Here is a 16104-nt window from a genome sequence, read left to right as displayed (position 1 = left end):
CTACCTCCAAGTCTAGTGATCATTTACAAATAAGTGAAACTATCAGTCAACAACGACTAATAAACACAGAAGGTCACTCATGCAATTGATTGATCAAATTAAATCATCTTTAGGTAGCCCCATGCACGAGTACACTAGGCTGCTTACAAGAGGGGTAAAGCTATGGGTGGCTGAATGTTGCGGGCGAGGAACATAAGCCCTCACACTCAATACGACAAAGAAAAAAACTAGGTACTTCTACTTTAGTTAAACAACTGGTACTGCAGAAGTTCTATATTCTAGTGAAGATTTTGTGCTAATGCGTTAACAGTCACATGTGGGGTTGCAACTTACGCCGATTATTAATAAATATTAAATCTATCCAATGTTTTGTCTATCGTGGTAGACGGATTTACTATCAATTTTAAGGAGTAGTACTCAAGGGTAAAGAATAAATCGCCAAATTCAGATAGGATTATCATATTAGCCTAATTACACAAGCCTGCACACTTCAAATTTTAAATCGAACGAGTGTATAAAAATTGAAATAGGAAAAAAAAAATTGTACCAATAAGAACACTCGCTACTCTACTCCGACGCACACTTGTCTTTTTTACTTAACCTAATATAATATTGAACCTACCCCTGTAATACTGCAGCGTCACAGTTTACTCGAAGCCACAGCGCCCCTGGGGGCAGGGAACATAAAAAATCACTTACGGTTATATTGCAGTGACGATTTTGTCGACCGTTCTATAAACGGCACAATGAAGTAACAAGGTATAATAATAACTTTACGGTGTGCGTAAACAAGTAATAACTCTGTCACGCAAGAACACTTAGTCTTTATATCTTGAACGAAACATAAACAGTTTACTTAATATATATTAAATAGCGGCAAATAATTATAATAGGTCTGTTGCATAAATATTTTCGGACGTCGAAGCGAGCGCTTAAACACTCGGTTTAAAACATAAACAATGTGTGTTTTAAATACTCGTTTTACTTTAATATAACGTAAACATATTGGTTTACTTGAAAAAAATTTATACAGTAACTATGTCCGGGGTCCCACTACGGTCCCTCTACACGGCATACCGCCATGCGACTTTGTCCAGCAGAATATTATTAATACGTACTATTGAATTAATAGTGCACATCATTAAAAGGAATATGTTATTTGTCTACAATAAAGTCTATTCCGGTAGTACAAATACTTTAACTGTCTTTCATAATTCACAACATAATTTAAACATGAGGAAATATCTTTACAATAAAGTTTGGAAAGGATTTAGATTTATATTTCAAGGACTTATTTTGGGGATCAGATTTTTTTATACAACTCTCACCAGAGCCGCCTGAACCATAAACCTAAGCCATAAACTTTAACAGACATACCACAATTGAAAATATATTTTTGATCATGTTCAAACTTATATTCATACATTCGGCGCCGCTATTTGCCTCTTTTTGCTTGACTATATAAGTGGAAGCAAAATTTGATGACAAATACAAGCCACAGTCAAATATAACACTTATAACACTGCACCGTTTATTTAGTTGAGTAAATTATTTAGGTTGTTTCATTATCTTAAACAGTTTTCAAGCTGTTACTTAATTCTATTACTGTGTAGCATATAGGTTAGGTTACACTCACTAGAATAAACTTTCTTTCTTATACAATATATTAACATTCTGATACTGTATTGTAGGTGGTCGGTCATACAACAATAGCATCATGATCTCAACCAGGAAAATTGCTGTTGAAGTTGTGGAGAAGAAGTTGCTGAAGACCCAAGATGAGCTCAAACAAGCGCAAGCCTTAAGTGACCGCTTGTTAGAGGAAAGAAATGAATTAGAGCTTGAGATTAAAAAATTAAAAACCAAGAATGCGGCTCTTAACAACAGATTGGCATTGCTGCGCCAATCATGTGATGAGTCTCTTGAGGAAATTGAAAATTATAAGAAAGCAATGCAAGCATGTGAAGACCTGCATGTTAAACTGGAAGTGGCACTCGAGCGCAACAAAATTCTTGACGAGCAACTTCTTGAAGCACATCAACAACTGGCTGAGTTGTACCAAGAGAAGGAAGTATATGAGACCAGCCATTCAGTTTCTTTATGTCAGGAGTTTCAGGCCGTAAATGAATCTGCACGTTGTATAAAGTTTAATTCTAATAAAAAAGTAAAAAAATATTTAAAGTTAAAAGTTTTCATAAGAAAAGCTCACAAGAAAGTTCAGTTATTAAAAAATATTCAAAAAAGTTATTCCAATAAAGTAAAAGAAGTATCATTGAAACAAAATGTTATAGATCTCCAGGATAAACTTACAAAATGTAGTGATAAGTACCTGGAGTCTGAAAAAAATATAGAAAAATTAATGACAAAATTGAAGGACCTCCAATACAAATACTGCAATTCATATAATACCGAGCCCACACAATATAAAACTGCTATGGTTAAACACTCCACACAACCTGAAATTACACCGAGTGTTTCCAAAAAAACAATAATTTTCTCAGATAGAATAGGTGTAGGATTTGGTTCTTTATTACATAATTGTTTGAGGCAAACGGTTATTAACATGTGCTATCCGGAGGCTTCTTTTAACTATATTATGGACAAAATAGCTGGAGGTTGCTATGATGAGCATACTACCATAGTTATTATGTTAGGAAATCATATTAAGGTGAGTTATAAGGACATTAATAGGTGTATAAATATATTGTTAAAATTAAGTAGTAACTACAAGTGCAGATTTATTTTATGTGCCCTCCCATATTGCTCTAACTTAACAAAGGAGCAAAATAATAGAATTTATAAAAATAATATGCATATCTATAATTTGACATGTCGTCATAATGACATTATGTATTTTGACATAAATAAATTTATATACAATTTTATCTTGACTCAGGATACTATGTACCTGTCAAAAAAATTGAAAAAACGACTTGCTACATTAGTAGCATTTAATATACACGATTCAGTTATAGACACTATAACGCAGTCCTCTTTACAGACTGATGTTAGTAGTATTACTAACAATCATTTTTTAAATTAAATATACTGACAACAGAAATACCACATAAAAATATAGTAAGTAAATGTACTGAACAAGGTATTTCTAGCAAAAATAAAATTAAAAGTGGAATATTAAAAATCTTACACCAGAATATACAAGGTCTTGCGAGTAAAGAATTAGAACTGGAATTATTTTTAGAAAAATATAAATATGACATAATGTGTATAACTGAACATTGGTTAAGAAACCACGAATTGCTTATACGTTATAAAAATTATATTATAGCCAGTTCATTCAACCGTAAGTCTGCAATTCATGGTGGTACCTTAATATTACTGAGAAATAATATTAAATTTAAAGAACGTTTAGACATTGTGGATCTTTCGGTTGAGCGTTCTATAGAATTGTCTTGTGTTGAGCTGGAGAAACATATTGTGGTTTGCGTATACAGGCCCCCTTGTAATGATAACTATTATTGTTTTGAAACTGTTATGGAGGATGTTTTAAACATAATTTCCAAAAGTAATAAATTAATTATAATATGTGGAGATTTTAATGTAAATATCTTGCACAATAGCTTATTAACAACTAAATTATTGTCTTTATTTAAATCATTTAACTTAAACAATGTTTTTTGTGAACCTACAAGGGTGACAACATCTTCAGCTACATGTATTGACAACATTTTTTGTAATTGTAATATTATAGATAAGTCCATAATAAATTGCATTCAGTCGGATCACAGTGGCCAAAGTGTTCATATTCTCTGTAATAATCACACAGAAAATAAAGTATTTTTGGAATATAGACTAATAACAAAAATGCGTCTAAAAAAGTTTAACCAGCAGCTATTAAATAGTTTAAAATTTTTAAATTATAATAACAATGTCAATAGTGTTTATTCAAATTTCTTTAAAATAATAAATACGGAGTTTAAAAAAATATTTATACTTAAAAAATATCAGAAATCAGTCGGTTTTAAATTCAATGAATGGGCTACTAAGGGTATTCGTATAAGTCGGGAAACTCTTTTTGACTTGTATAATGAAAGGGCCAATAGTCCTAGCCCCAAGCTTAACGAGCATGTTCGAAGGTACTCTAAATTGTTTAAAAGGGTTTGCAAAATTGCTAAGTCAAATTATTATCATAACAAAATAAAATCATCCGATAATAAAATAAAGGCAGTATGGAAAGTAATAAATGCCGAAGCGGGTAAGTCAAATATGTATACTGACGATATAACTCTTAATACTGAAAAAGGCATTGTCACATCACATAAGGATGTGGCACAAGAATTTGAATCCTTCTTTACTAATATTCCCATGAAAACTACACAATTTCTAAAGTCTTCGCCTGCTCTTTCTGTAAATTTCCTTAAAGAAAATGTAAAAAGTTGCAGTGATAGATTTATATTTAGACATGTTAATAGCAAAGAAGTAATTAAAGTGTTCAAAGATATAAATATTAAAACTACTGAGGATTTATGGGGAATGTCTATAAAAATTTGTAGTTTTATTATTGAGACTATAGCTCCTTACTTAGCCAAAAATTTTAATTTATGCGTAGATCATGGTTGCTTTCCTGATCTAATGAAACAAAGTAAGGTCATTCCTCTATTTAAGTCTGGTGACAACAAAGATCCTAGCAATTATAGACCAATTTCTGTTTTGCCTGTTTTTAGTAAAATATTTGAAAAACTAATACTTAATCAATTATTAGTACACTTTAATTTTTATAATTTATTCCATAATAAACAGTTCGGCTTCACCAAAGGTAGATCAACCGTTGATGCGGGTGTTGAATTAATGCGAAACATTTTTGACGCTTGGGAAGATGCGCAGGATACTATAGGTGTATTCTGTGATCTTTCTAAGGCATTTGATTGTGTAGAACATAAAACTCTCTTGTTAAAGTTGGAATATTATGGTATACGCGGTACGTCTCTAAAACTGCTTAGGTCTTATCTAGATAATAGAGTACAACGAGTTCAGGTTAAGGGACACAAATCGTTAGGTTCTGGTGTTAAAGTAGGCGTCCCACAAGGCTCTATTTTGGGGCCATTCTTGTTTTTGGTATACATTAATGATCTACTGTATGTAATGCAGGACTTATCAAAGGTTGTGTTGTTTGCTGACGATACTTCCTTAATATTTAAAGTTAAAAGACAATCTAACGACGTGAGCGCTGTCAATAAAGCACTTGACATAATTCACAACTGGTTTAGCGCAAACAATCTTGTATTAAATAATAAAAAGACTAAATGTGTCCGATTTGCTCTGCCTAATGTTAAAAAGCTGACGATGAATGTTACCCTTAACAATGATCACTTAGAATTTGTAGATGAAACAGTTTTCTTAGGGATAAATTTAGATTCTAAACTACAATGGAGCCCTCAGATAGCAAAGTTATGTAGTAGACTTAGTTCGGCAGCCTATGCGGTAAAGAAGATAAGACATCTTACCGATATACCAACCGCTAGGCTTGTTTACTTTAGTTATTTTCATAGCATTATGTCTTACGGTATTCTGCTGTGGGGTAACGCTGCTAGCATAGATGTCATTTTTATACTTCAAAAACGTGCAATTAGAGCCATTTATAGTCTTCGCCCCCGTGAGTCCTTACGAGAACTGTTTAAATCTATAAATATTTTGACAGTGCCTAGTCAATATATTTATGAAAATATCTTATATGCTCGCAAAAATTATTCTTCTTTGGAAAAAAATTATAATAGGCACAGTCATAATACTAGAAATAAAGATAAATTGGCCATACCTCAATTTAGATTAAGCAAGGTGTGTAATTCTTTTATGGGGAACTGTATTCGTTTCTACAATAAAATACCAAAAGACATTATCGATCTATCCGAGAAAAGGTTTAAATCTACTATAAAATTAACTTTATGTAAAAAAGCTTATTATAATGTAAATCAGTACTTAAATGATAAATCCGTATGGTATGACAACTCCAGCTCCAACATCAAAAATTAATTATATGTACCACTATGTAAAATTGTATATTATTTACTCTTTAAAAGATGCAAATATGCACACGTATGGAGTTTCTTGCGCCGCTTCTTCTCCATAGCGAAATACCTTCCGAAGCGGTGGTAGTTTGTTGACTTTCAAAAAGTATTCTATATGAATCAATTTTGAATAAATGAGATTTGAATTTGAATTTGAATTTGAATTATAGTACATACATATTAGATTACAGATATACAACTTAGATTTCAGTATCTTACTGAAATTTGTCTATCTGTAATCTAATAATAATCTAATACTCAAGAAACAAATATAGTAACATTAAATACAATCTTGGGCGTTGTAATTGTCAGGGGCTGACAAACGGTGCTGCGGCACAGATGCTGTACAGTGGACCTTGTACGGTTTATGTAAGCTGTGTATAAAGGATCTGTATAATAAGGGTCTAACCAGTACAAAGGGTATTTCGCTTCGTATTGTAAAATGTTTGAATTCTCCTACACATAAAATTACATTATAATTGATTCCTATACTTATTTTCGTTACATTTGTCAGTATAGCCACATCATTTGATCTATTTAAAAAAGGATCCATCACGTAGTTTTTATACCGTTGATATCTTGTTTTTAAATAATTATAAATAATTGTGTATACCTATATCAATAGAAACATATTCATTCAACATCGATACAGACATATTCGAATGACTGATGCTACTTTATTCAAAATGTACATTTGCATAAACACAAGCAAAGAGTATTTTGCGTCGCTCGTTGCTTCATTGCGTTGCGTTGCGTTGTTGAATTAATTCTAGTGATTTGAAATTCGGCTCAATCTGGTGATCATTTTAAATTCCAAGTACGTACCTCAGATTTTTCTATTATGTGCGTACTAGAAATCAACTAACACTTGCTTTAATAGTGAAAGAACATCGTGGCCACAGACCTGTATTTGTACCCAACAAATACAGGTCTGTAGATATAGGTCTGTGATCGTGGTCAATTGTGCGCCTGATAGTTCTTAAAAAAAATGACAATAGTGTGAAAAGTCTACCAATACTTGGTCAATGCGGCCTCCCATTTTGCGAAAAGGCCCTTTTTTTTTTTGTTTACGAGGGGGAAACCTTCAAAAGGTACCCGGTGTCGTGGGAGCGACGTAGGGTTATGTGGGATTCTTACCGCACTAAAACCCCCCCGGTGGCCGTCCTCGGCGCTGCGTAGAGGGCTCCGGGATCTCCAAAGGAACGCAACCGGAGCGTTAGCGCGTTGCCCCGTCGGGCTCCGCCCAGGCGAGCTTGGCGCTCGCCACACCGTCTGGTGCGTACGACGGTATGCGACCACACATACCGCCGTCCTTCCCGGGGTCGCTGGCTGGGCGGTTCGATTGCGAAAAGGCCCATGTCAAGCAATGGATCATCAATCATACGAAAAGCGTATTTTTACAGGTAGCAACGTTACTGTAAATAATATCATAACAATTTTATTAATTAAAAGTCTAGACTAAATTATCGTAAAATGTTTATGTTGTAGTAACACTCGATTAAAGCTCAGCAAAAGAAAAAAGTCGGATTCGTACGTAAAAAACATAATTTTGAACAAAATGCTCCGCAACGAGCAATCGACGTTAAAACATCGGAAACCGGTGATAACTCGTAATGTCAAATCAAATGACTCCCGAGGCACGTAAGGTGGCTGGAGCCAAAAATGATAAGCGGTTAATGTGGCAGTTGTACGAGTACGTTTTGCATGTAGCTAACGAAGGACCTATGGGAGATATTATCGGTTATTTCGCTGGTAATGTCGAGGTATAAATTACGGCTACGCGACCGAATTATAATGATTATATGAAGAGTTACGGTGCTATTTTCGTGGCCTATTTCGCGGGGAAATGCCGTCGCGGATATAAATTCTGATACTTTTTTCTTTGCTTAGTAAATGTGTCTTACAATATTTGCCAAAGCTAATAGCGAATATAAAACCGTGAATATTTTGGTTTTAAAAATACTTCAGCGTTAATTTAAACCATCAAATTTAAAAAATTAAAGAAACTTATTCTCGGGTCTTATTTAACAATGAAAGAACTGAAATGTAAATGGTCATGCTAACTAAATATGCTTTACAACCAAGCATACCTTTAAAATATTGGAAAGCTCTTATATCATGTAAGTTCACTTATGACTTTATCTCAATGATGATTTTTTTTAAAGAAACAAACGAACTTGATATCTGGTCACACTCTGATGATATATGCTACCATTTATGGTAATTAATATTTGTGTTACTTAAATAAGAATCAACATAATTATTAGACAACACCATTAATTAAACTGAGAAACAAATACCTACATGCCATAACCAATTTATGTCAAATCCAAAAATAAATCATCCAACCCGTTACGACACTCGCCTTTCAAAACATGAGACGTTACGCACTAACCTATTAATTAAGTAAGCACAAGTTAAAGCAATTTGTATCGACTACGCACCCACTCCATCATACCGTGATATATGGCGAGGTACGGAACCCACTGAAAAATGTCATGCCCGGTCCAATTAAAAGGTAACCCGACGCGTACCAAATGGACGACATTAGCGTTCCATCGTATAGTTATGATCGCACCTATATGGGTGCGTTTATATGTTTACACGGTGGAAGTTTCATATGGGATGCGGTATATCAGCGACTGTATAATAATATGCTAATGGCAGTTTATTTGCATTCAATTATGAAAAACAGGACAGTGAGTTTAGGTGTGTACTATTGTCGTATAGTCAAGAATGTAAGCTCATGTATAGTATAATTTTAGTTTTACAGTATAATTAAAAAATTCTCTTGTATGCAGTTTTCCTCGCGATTTAATATTATTATGTTTTTGTTATAAGTAAGATTGAAGTGCATCAAGTATACAGTAAGCCTGAAGGTAGTCAATCCTACCCATGGATATATTAACTCCATATTAGTACATACATTGTATATAAGTTTTACCGGGAACCAATCAAAGACGCGTGTCCATTCCTAAGGAGTATGTAAAATAATCGCCTCATAACTGTTACGGTGTATAGGTGTGGCGGCCGTATTTCTCAGGAACGAGTTTTCTCAATCTTCCAAAATTAATTAATTTTTCTTTTAAATACTAAATGTTACGTTAGCGTAACATGCTGTCCGAAAGCCGTGAAATACATTCAAATCACGGTATGTACAGCTACCTACCTCCGAACCAAATTCAATATTGCTAGTTTAGCATTAGATACGATTGACACCAGCCGCGGGGCTATACGCGTTTCACATAAAACATTACGTTCTACTAAAATCCATTGCATAGTGCCATGATCATATTACTAATGTACCATCCACATAATGCCTCGACATCACATATAACACTTTATCCGTATAAATATTTGAGCAAAAGCGATCTATTAAAATTGTACCGCATGTTATCGAGTCCTAATGGATCTCGTAATGACGTTTATATCGGCTAAATAAAAGCACGATACTGTCACTACTGATGGTCTTTTGTTGAAAAATAGTTCGATTTATGATGCATGGAAACGCAAACATGTTTCATAATGTATAGTCGTGCTGTTATTGATTTTAGATAGATAGTTCGGAATCAGTACAAGCATAGTTGTGCATCATATTTAACCTAATTGTTATTTGTTTTTTTTTTTAATTAATACGCTTTTTCCAAATTGATATTTAGAAATAGTTCCGTTATATTTTGATATGGGTGATTGATACAAAGATTAAACTTATTCAAATACATCACTCACACACTTACATTTTTAAGAGCAGATACAAAATTGATTTAAACCGAGCCCTCTTCTAAACATTAATTAATGTATTCAACTTAAAGTAGAAGAAGTCGAGAACTAGGCTATAGTCAGATATCTAAAAAGGTAAATAACAGTGAATAACTAGTACTATTAATGCCAATGGGAATAGACATTTTCAGTGTTCCGTTACAAAATATAAGAAACTAAAACGGAAATGTGTTGGTTGTAATACTCACCGAATAAGCATCGTAGGCGGGTCAAACCACATAGTGCGTCATGCCGCTTAACTTTATTGATATTACCCCCAATAAGGCTTTCACCATAGGGATGCGTAATGTAGTTTGTTCACGTCTTAGTCATTGAATGGTAGCAACAAGTTGTTTTTTTTGTATTATATACGTTTGTAACCTTTTGTGGTTTTTTTTATTATAAAATGTAGTCAGAATGTTAAATTCATCTTTTTTGTTGACGAAGGAGGAAACCTTTAAAAGGTACAAGGTGCCGTCGGAATGATACCGGGTTATGTGGGATTTTTTCCCCAATAAAACTTCCCCGACAGCCGTCCTTAGCACTACTTGCACTCTTGGATATCCAATGGAACACAACCGGAATTCTCCGAGCGCCTTGTCTTTATAGGAACCCTGCACAAGTGGACAAATACGCTCACCACACCTTCGAGTATTTCGACGTCGTGCCGCCCTTCCCAGGGCCACTGGACTCTTGCCACCCGCAACCCCAGAAACCCTCTTTTAGTTGCCAATACCAAAGTTCTATTCTTAGTCTTTAGATTACAGGGACAAAGTATAAATGACCCTAAATCGTTAAATTTCTAACAAGTCAATAAGCATTCTGGTATATAAATCATCGTTTGTACAAACAAGCGACAATCAATGTGTCAAAAATAATAGACTCTAGCGACATCTGTCTACCGCTGGATTAATGGCAGTTCAAATAACAATTCGTCTTATCGCGCCGCGGCAGCGTGGGGTGCCAACTCTTGCAAGTGCGGGTTGAATGCATGCTTTTGTTCCATAATGTTATTACACAGGTGATTTTAAAAATGACTTCTATTTGCTCTATTTGTTTTGTTTTGTATTCTTAGGGTTAAACAAACAAGGTGGAACATTGGATTAAATTGAATTGCATTTCTGTGAGTGACCGAACGCCATCAAAGATTTCGTAATTATACGAATATGAACTTCGGTCACACGATTGTATATTTTCCTCCGAGCTATTGATATTGTAATGATAGTCCTCTGAATGTTTGCTTTATATTGCCTTTAACTACTTTATATTACCTTACTTTAAGCTTAGAATACACTCAAATAACGCTACAACGTTAGAATAATGCGACGTTCACGCACAGTTCTCAGAGAAATGTAGAGTAGAATTTTATTTTTACTGTAAAATTTTACTTTACAATAAATAAATGCGGAAGATGGAGATAAAATGCACGAAAATCATTTTATATTTCAAAAGTACTCCGAAAACTTAAAACTTTTTCCTCTCCTATTCTTCTGTAAAAACCGGATATAATAAAATAGATATCTATTGCTCATAAAAACGTAACTTCTTTTAAAACTTTCACATATAGAAAAGCTTCTACTTTGCATATTTACAGAAGATAGTGCGCATATAATACTCATGTGAGCATTTTATTTCTACATCTCATTTTCTCTATGACAGCTTGTTTTATGAGAATGGCGGTGCTCAGTGCTCAGTATGCATTGCGGGATGGCAAGTTCCTTTTATCTCTAACTAGATCCCAATTCGAATACAGTGATGTCGTGGCCTCCCTAAAGTAATAAACTACTGGAGACGCGTATAGTTTTGTTTCCATTGCCACGAGCGACACGACAACCGCATTGGTAAAACTGCCTAATACTATTTAAATCTCTGTCTTGTATTTAAAGCGGTTATATCGTTCATAACATGATTTATTCATGTAACATGTTCTACAATCATGTTTTACGATATAAATCATAATTATTATTTCATCACATCGCGCTGGAAAAGTTTTGTACAACAACTAAGGACGGAATAATTATTTTATAAAACTTTGAAGCTTTTTATACCGGTTGATTTACTCGTATGTAGTTTTACTTGTATACACGGTAGAATGCTTTTAAATTATTTATAGTTAAGCGAGTTTAAAACGTTTTCAAATTTATTTAATATAGCTGGTAGTAACGTTGTATTTATTGTTTTAATGATTCAGGTATTTTAAATATATTTGCATTTCCTGCAACAAAATGTTATTTATTTTGTACACGTGAATTTTCCTACAACCAGAGTCAATATCGTGCCGTATCGAACATTGGAGTTATACCCGATTGCGTATACGAAATACGTCGAATTTGTAGAACAAATATAAATTGTTGAGGGTAGATCGGGGGTAGATAATTACATTTTTTTGATCTTCGGAAACGGGGGATGACGTCAATGTCGAGGCGTCGGTATTGTATTGGAAGTGTTTCGATAGTGTCGAAGAAGTGACGTGTGTAAATATAACAAATGGGTATTTTATGAGACCGAATGTTATTTATTTGGAAGGCACACGAGAATAGGGATTATGGGAGCGTAAGTACATTGAGCTTGACGCTGGTAAAAATATATAAACGAATTGATATTTTTATCATAAGAAGTTTTGTCAGTATATACTTAATAAAAAAAAATAATAAAATAATCATTTATTTGCTCTCACAGTTAAGTATATTATAAAATGTATTATAGGGTCTTAGGTACAACAGTTGGGATACAAAGCGAAACAGAAAAGCATATCCAAGTGTACCTGGCGAGAGCATGTCGCCTGTGATAGGTGTGAAAAGAACCCGAGTTACAATATATAACTTTGATTTTCCTGTAACGGTTACACAATTTACAGGTTGACATTAAAAACCGGATTTTACTTCTTGTATAGTTTAAAAATATGATACACGAAATATTCTATAAAGATATTGTGTGTAACTCATAACCGTATTAGAAATGTATAAAATATAATTTGTTATTATTAGGCACTTGCTTTAACAACTTAAACCTCGCGAAAAATGTTCCTAATAGCGTGTAGAGCCACTCCCGATTTGACCAGTATGGTAGACTTAGCTTTATTAAATCTTTGTCATCGCGAGGGGAGAAAATAATGGTCCACAATGCGTCTTTCAAAACATATTTTGGCTGACAATCTTTGTAGAACAAAAGAAGTAGGTAACTCTTTCGGCTTTTCTCGATGAATTCGTGGTGATTTTTTTTATTTCGAGTGACTGTTATTCTTGATATTTAGAGAAATAATAGTAATACAAAATTTACTTATACTTACTTGCTTAAAATAGGAAAATCATTTTAAAATAATTATAATAATAATATCTTAATCTTACATTTTAAATAGCATCTGCTCATGTTATTTTAATCTTAATATAAATACATAATTGATATTATGATGTTTACAAAAACATATTTTCCTTTTATTTCATAAGCAATATTGATCTGTGTAATCGGTTATTATGACGAGAGGAAGTCGCCATACTCAGACCTGTGTCATACATGTTCGTTTGACATAAACATTTTCTCGCCGGAAATCGAATCCGGGACCCTCTGCGCCGAAGTATGTTCATCATCAACCCCTTACTGTCCCACTGCTGGGCACGGGTCTCCTCTCAGAATGAGAAGGATTAGGCCATAGTCCACCGTGCTGGTCAGAGGTGCGTGCCTGGGATTTGAACCTCGGACCCCTCGATCGAGAGGCCCCGTTTCTTAACCACTAGGCTATCACTGCTTTTTTAAGTATGTTATTTATGAATATTCATAGTATACAAATAGGTAAGTAACTCTTGGATAGCTATTATTAGTGTTAATATAAAGCGTTATTATGAATTACTCCATACGAACAATATGTATACAAAATTATGTATAACGTATGCCTACTCAAAGTATTCGTACATATACGTAAATTGTTTGTTTTATTTCTAATATTTCAGTCGGGCTTCTATGTAATATTGGGCTCAAGTTCGTGAAATCCCACACTTTCAATAAAGTTATTCTCAAAATTTCCTTCATCTTGGGTTTAGGCAGGTTATCAGCGAAATCTAAAACAATCATGTACTAAGTACTTCGTAGAAATTCAAACCGAACCCCTTTGAATATTGACTGCGGCACAACTGCTATACCTAACTATGCGTATATTTGTCTTAAAATAGCTGGTACCGTGAGATAATGGTATATAGACGTTGCAACTTGAACAGCACCTGTGAATGATCTAAAGGAGGACTTCAATCTTCATTATATACGTCCTTTGTCTATGATGATTCCTTATCTTTCAGCTTGCCACAGAGTCCCACTTAAATTTCATAAAGAAAAACTTATCTCTATGTCAATTATTTTCTACTTGCATGCACAACCTAATAAAAAAGGGTCGCTGAATCCAAAAAGCATAGGTCTAGTCTAAGTACTGCGGAATAGGGGAGGCCTATTCATTCTCCAAAGGATCATGTATGGACGAAATTATCTAAGTTCCTTTAAAAGTCCATATAAAAATAGACAGTTGTTTCATATTTTACTGGATATTTGTGTGTGAATGAGTACATAACTCGTAGTAATAACTGCGTAGAAGAAACTACATAGTGCAAATATATTATGTACTTATATTATAAAAATCACAAAACGCATGCAGACGTAGCCATGCAGTGAGCTCATAAAATGGCAGTTATTTAAAGTCACAGCCAGATTCTCCGTCATATTTAATGTATTCATACAAATACAACTGGCATGCAGCCATCGCAGCCGGTCAATATTGACTATTTAATAACATTCAAATTTGGAAGGAAATATTACAATACATTAGCTCTCATACTTCCACCGTGAAATATAATATCATCAAATATGATATCAGATTAATTCGTTAGCATTAAGAGTAATAAGTAACGTACCTAGTAACTTCATAACTTCAGCTTGACTGATAAGCACGTTGAGATGGCCCGTTGCCAATGGCAACGCGAGCCAGACTGCCCAGGCGATAACGAGTCTCTTGGACGCCATTGCAAAAATATTTCACTGTTCAATCATTTCAATTTCACCTTTGACATTTTAACACTCTTCGATTGTTCCCTCCAATTATGTCGTATCCATTATAAAGATAATCTTCGTAAACAGCCCTTATAAAATAAATAGAATAACAACGCAAAATTAAAAAAAAATGATTGAATAAATTTGTAAAAAATAAATCATAAAAATATTGTTAAAAATAAAAGTAAATTATTAATTTAAAAAACAGAACACATAACTTATAAAACAACTATTTAATCACATAAAACAAACAACGAATACACAAAAAAACACGGTGCTTACTTTTAAATAATAAAAAAAAACTAGTTCGAATGCGCGGGCTTTCGAATTTCGAATTTCGAACGTAGTCACAGCGGGATACGCGTAGAGCGTCCGCGACACCGCGTCGCACTGCTACGTTCGGGTACTACAAGCCAACAAGTTAGTTGCTGACATGCGCACTTAACACTAACCCTCTCGTGCCACTTTTGCACCAAGGTGTTCGGGTGTCATATTGGGACAAGCGATTTTATCCCTTTTAAGATGGGGAGATAACAGCCAGAGTAGCGTTGACGTTTTTGATATATTGCTTGTTCCGTGGTCGTTACTAGCGTCAACTATAAATAATTCTACATTCGGGTGAGCTTGGTTTGGATTTATAAATATACAAATCTTCACTCTTTTAATGACTGACTATTTTATGTAGATTGTAGAGGTAGCTTTTATATAGTGTTACCGTGTGCTGGTTTATATGTTTTTTTTTATTAATAAAATAGCAAACGACCACGCAATCCACCTTATGGTAACATGTCACTGCTATCCATGGATGTCTGTAATCAACTCGATATTATAGAATAAAAGTTTTATCTGAAACCAATCCCGGATGCGTTGCCACTTCTGAGGACTATGTAAGTCAGTAGTCTCTTGTATGTAAGTCAGCCGTGTTAAATAGTACAAGTTTATTTACACGAAGCGTTGCAATTTTAGTCAATTATGATTATATGAGAGGAGACCCGTGCCCAGCAGTGGGACGATAATGGGTAATTGATGATGATTCTATGGTCTAAGTGCCGCTTTTTGCACTTACATCCCTTTACTACGATACGTGCCAAATTTATAAATGCTAGTAGGCAAATATCAATTTAATAAATTTCAATTTCCATTTAGATACTTCGTTGGCTATCAAAGCCAGGATCCTGTACCATTCAGAACGATATGTTAGTTTTTGCGCCACGGGTCGTCAGAAAAATACAATTAAAGGTTAGTTGGTAAAATAAAAAAAAACTATATTATTATCGAATATTTTACT

At 34.0% G+C, this 16104-nt stretch overlaps 1 protein-coding gene across 1 annotated transcript in view; it reads right to left on the bottom strand.

Annotated features, from left to right (window-relative positions):
* The window catches only part of Drl-2 (tyrosine-protein kinase derailed 2), a 56740-nt gene extending 41539 nt beyond the window's left edge, over nucleotides 1–15201 (bottom strand). Inside the window, exons 1-2 of the mRNA XM_073090447.1 lie at nucleotides 15099–15201; nucleotides 14681–14905 (exon numbers count right to left, since the gene is read on the bottom strand). Coding sequence (XP_072946548.1) covers nucleotides 14681–14789 — 109 coding nt within the window. The 5' untranslated portion in view covers nucleotides 14790–14905; nucleotides 15099–15201. The remainder of the gene's footprint in view (nucleotides 1–14680; nucleotides 14906–15098) is intronic.
* Between the last annotated feature and the right edge of the window lie 903 nt (nucleotides 15202–16104).

This window comes from Epargyreus clarus, unplaced genomic scaffold (assembly GCF_041222505.1).
Source record: "Epargyreus clarus isolate Ecla_fem2 unplaced genomic scaffold, WU_Ecla_fem_2.2 ptg000003l, whole genome shotgun sequence".
NCBI classification, from domain to species: Eukaryota; Metazoa; Arthropoda; class Insecta; order Lepidoptera; family Hesperiidae; genus Epargyreus; species Epargyreus clarus.
This window is presented reverse-complemented; position numbering and strand designations above follow the sequence as displayed.